The sequence below is a fragment of the Oncorhynchus nerka genome, linkage group LG21 (genome assembly GCF_034236695.1).
Source record: "Oncorhynchus nerka isolate Pitt River linkage group LG21, Oner_Uvic_2.0, whole genome shotgun sequence".
Taxonomy (NCBI): Eukaryota; Metazoa; Chordata; class Actinopteri; order Salmoniformes; family Salmonidae; genus Oncorhynchus; species Oncorhynchus nerka.
This window is the reverse complement of record NC_088416.1, coordinates 16,489,216-16,493,791: the sequence shown is the minus strand read 5'-3', so window position 1 is coordinate 16,493,791 and position 4,576 is coordinate 16,489,216. Positions and strand designations below refer to the sequence as shown.

The window sequence follows — 4,576 nt, the reverse complement described above, 5'->3', positions numbered from 1 at the left end:
CTACATAAGCAATTTCAGACACTTTAGGATGATTTGGACATGAAACGTGAACAATTATTAAACTACAACAATATTTGAAATGTAATAGGGCAGACATCTTACACAGAACAATAATAGTCTGTGATGGTTTACAGGAAAGCCTTTTGGAATCTACGATTTAATACATAAATACACATTCCTTACTCTATTGGAACAAATTATTTTACCGTGACACAGCCACGTCAGATCCGCATATCACAGTTTAACTTCCAAACAGTCTTTATGAGTGTAAATGTGTGTTTTGTTGTCACAGAAAGCTAAAGTTGATATAGATTTTATTTTTGCATTAAAAACAACTGTTCTCATTATTCAATAAAGGCGGTTTATAAATAAATGTATAATGTTTGGCTGCATATTTTGTTGGCTGAGGCTGCAGATCCCAGGGAAACCGCACCCTTGGAGATACAAATCATGTTCTGGCCGTGTTTCTTTACCTCTACTTTAAGCACCCATTTTTGTGGTCCCCCTCCTCCCTTCACATTTCTCGAAGGGAGGGGGACCTGTGAAATGCCAATGCAGCTTCTGCATGCCAACCATTTGATTTTAATCAGTTTCATGGGAATACGCATTAGATCTTCTTGAATTGTGTACAGTGTTGTTTCGAAGTACAGTGTTCATTTGAATTATGTATAGGGAGCGAATTTTAGAGCAGATGGTGTTAAACTGTAGCACACCTGTGTTTTGTTTCAATCAAAACACATTTTGCCTAGTGGCGCGCTGTTGGGTTTTGGCCACGAGAGAAAAATGTTACCATTGTCACAATCATCATAAATCTCATAAGAAATTAGGTGTTGTTTTTTGTCTTACAGTAACATATGCTATTATGTTCGGGTCTGATATATGGAAAAATATCATTACGTGATTCACTCTGGATTTATCAAGAAGAATTCTCAATTCATCACAGAAATTTGCCAAAGTAGCCAGTTCTCTGGGCTATTAATTCATTAAACAAGTAAAGCAGAGAGACTGCGTAAATTAGAGAATCCCACACATGCGCAGAAGCTTTTGGATTTAGTTGAAGGGAAAATGGTTCTAGAGAATTTGGATCTGCAGCCACTCTGTATTTTGAAACTTCTCTTAATGGTCTATCAAAGGCACAATCCCTGATTCTATTACATTTTTTTGTCAGCTATATGGCAGCCCTGCTTTTTGGTGGCTGGACATGGCTGGAAAAAAGTCATCAGTGGGTATCATCAATCATTGAAATTACCATCAGCTGTACATATTGCAGATTGCACCTTTAAAAAGTTATTTACACTTTCTTTAGAAATATATCAAATGCACCAGTGATCATTTAGTCTGGTCCCAGATTTTTCTGTGCTTCATGTCAAGTTTTTGTCACTCATTGTCATGCCAAATATGGAGTTGACGTGTAGTTGACATGATAGCACAAACAGATCTGTGACGATGCTAGCGGTCAGTAACTTTGACTAAACATTGAGCCCTGGGGGAACCTCCTCCAAATCAGGATTCTTCCATTTAGCACCATTCACTGCTATGGTGTGCCTGTCCAAAGTCAACTCTACGTTTGTGTAAACACCCATCCACCAACCACCACATCCTAGCAGTGCTAATTTACATTGGGTTATAAAAAGACTGACATTGTTAGGGCCATGCAACATGACACCGGTGACCGTCGCACCACTTTGTAAAGATGAGCGTGTCAGGTGGGACTTGGACAGTCAAAACTGGGGATGACGAGACTACGTGGCTATTCTTAGATCTTTTGTTCAGTGTTGAGAGTAGAGTTGGGACCGTACTATCACCTCCACTACCACCCTATACCCAGGCCACGAAGTCCAGACTGCCAGCCACCAAAGTCGTTCTCACTTGACGAGATGTGGAAGATCAAACGTAAGTGACGCCACCATTTTGTGGCATGCGTGCATCCTCTTTCACATTGTCAAAACGAAAATAACAAAATGACTGCAATTGGCATGTTGTTTTTCCCTACTCACACAGGCTACAGTTCTGTATGGCTGAGAGACATTTTCAGCCAGGCAACTAATAGAACTTGGTAGAGCTCACACCTTCAATTCCTTTGCGTTATGATTTTGATTGGAGATTAAGAATATAAAATGCCACTGTACTGCATTCCTGATGTAAAACTTCTCTTACAGCCCCCATCACCTACTCTTTGGAAGCAAAGTACAGGCCCCATCTCGAGGTAATACTGTTCTGATCCAATCTAATTCACTGTCTAGCAAGGATTGATGTTCTATATTCCTACTGTGCAGGGTAACTAAGGACTAAGCTATGTGGACGAAAGCCATCGCAGCCTTGCAATTCCGAGTGTGCTTTCAAACATCTGGTCAGACAAAGGCAAGACCAGTGTCATGTTCATTAGGCATCGAATGGAAGACGATGTACTGAAACAGGGAGGGATTACCTGGCCCCCAAAAAACGCTCATTAGGTTTCCATTGCAAAATTGTGTTAAAACATTTTCTGTTGTGTGCCCTCTTGAAACCTACCAAGGGTCCAGTTAAACAATGAACTCAATTAGAATTTAATTCATGAACTGAAAATCCACCAGGAAAATCCCAAGATACTGTATGTTGTCATTGTAAAAATTTAAATAGAGGACTTTATATCTTTGCCATTATAGCGCATCTGTGACAGCATGGGCAGCACCCAAGGCAACAATTCATAGGAATCCCACCCAGTCGACTACTTTAAAGTGGCGCTACCCATGCCAAATCAGCCTTTTGGCCACTAGAGGCCTCTATCGTTCTCTATGGTGGAGAGTTAATTAAAGGCATCAGCATGCTTCCCAGCCGAAACAGTTTGGAACAGTTTGTGTATATATTATGAACGCATTTTGTGACGTCGGTTGAAAATGAGAAAAAAGTGGCAATATTACTGTTTGTCCATTTTGAGATACCTGTAGCCAGTATACACTTACTCAAAATAGTCCGAATTCATCTACGATAACTCAAGAAATCTGTCATTAATTTTGACATTTTTGCAGAGGACATCTTAAGCGTGCAATGTTGCGTCTAAGATGTTTGGTCCAGTATTTCTCAAGTGAAAAAATGTGAATGAAAATCAGTTGTCTCTCATTGAATGACACCTACTATTAAAGAATCCATACTGTTAACCAATAACAGACGCAGAGTAGACTTCGGCTACCGACTTATATGCGCTGTGTGCAATAACCTGGGGATGAGGTTACCTTAGAACTAATTTATTTGTATGGTATTGGTCTGCATCATTATGTGTAGGCCAATATAGGCCATAGTGTATGCATTTCCATTTATGAATTGAAATTCTCATGCTATTCTATGTAGTCTACTGGTATGTCCTAGACAAACGGCCTTCAAGGCCAATAACGTTTATACTCTATTCTATTTTCCCGTCTGACCACATCCTATCCGCCCAGACCTTGGTCCCTACAGACCCCATGTCCCTGTTCAACCTGAAGAGAGGTTCCCCCGAAGAGGAGTTCCCTAACCTAAAATACAACTACACGTGTATGGCGAGCATCCTGACTCCAAAACTGTATGCTCGCCAGTTCAACCGTGCCACCCAGAGTGGGGTCATCTTTGATGATGTCATACGCCCGGGCCTCGAGGAACCAGGTGAAGTCAACAGGCATTACGCGATCTATAGGGAACGCTTGTTGCTAGATCTGTATGTGCTGAAAACAAAGGGGGTTGAAGACTGTGCTATATTGTACATAGTACTAGTACCACCAGTATAGGAAGTGATAGAGTAGTATATGGACTGTCGATATACAATCTATCACGTCCTACACTGGTAGTACTAGTACTATGTACAGTATGGCACAGTACTCAATCCCGTTTGTTTTCAGCAAAAAAACAAATAATTAGGGGTTAAGGTTAGGTTAAGGGTGTGTGTGGTTACTGTGCTAGGGAATCATAGCATACTTTAAGTCTCCACCTCGTCGCAGGCAAAATGTTTGTGTGTGTGATATATATCTATTTATATTTCAATATAAATAGATATATATGTATATATATATATATGTATATATATATATATATATATATATATATATATACACACACACACACACACACACAGGAGAGAACAAGTATTTGATACACTGCCGATTTTGCAGGTTTCCCTACTTACAAAGCATGTAGAGGTCTATAATTTTGATCACAGGTACACTTCAACTGTGAAATCCAGAAAATCACATGTATGATTTTTAAGTAATTAATTTGCATTTTATTGCATGACATAAGTATTTGATACATCAGAAAAGCAGAACTTTATATTTGGTACAGAAACCTGTGTTTGCAATTACAGAGATCATACGTTTCCTGTAGTTCTTGACCAGGTTTGCACACACTGCAGCAGGGATTTTGGGCCACTCCTCCATACAGACCTTCTCCAGATCCTTCAGGTTTCGGGGCTTTCGCTGGACAATACAGACTTTCAGCTCCCTCCAAAGATTGGGTTCAGGTCTGGAGACTGGCAAGGCCACTCCAGGACCTTGAGATGCTTCTTACGGAGCCACTCCTTAGCTGCCCTAGCTGTGTGTTTCGGGTCGTTGTCATGCTGGAAAACCCA

At 40.3% G+C, this 4,576-nt stretch overlaps 1 protein-coding gene across 1 annotated transcript in view; it reads left to right on the top strand.

Moving 5' to 3' along the window:
* Positions 1–1,756: 1,756 nt before the first annotated feature.
* The window catches only part of zgc:172076, a 32,284-nt gene continuing 29,464 nt past the window's right edge, over positions 1,757–4,576 (top strand). Inside the window, exons 1-3 of the mRNA XM_029625048.2 lie at positions 1,757–1,893; positions 2,160–2,206; positions 3,420–3,618. Of these exons, the coding sequence (XP_029480908.1) occupies positions 1,878–1,893; positions 2,160–2,206; positions 3,420–3,618 (262 nt within the window). The 5' untranslated portion in view covers positions 1,757–1,877. The remainder of the gene's footprint in view (positions 1,894–2,159; positions 2,207–3,419; positions 3,619–4,576) is intronic.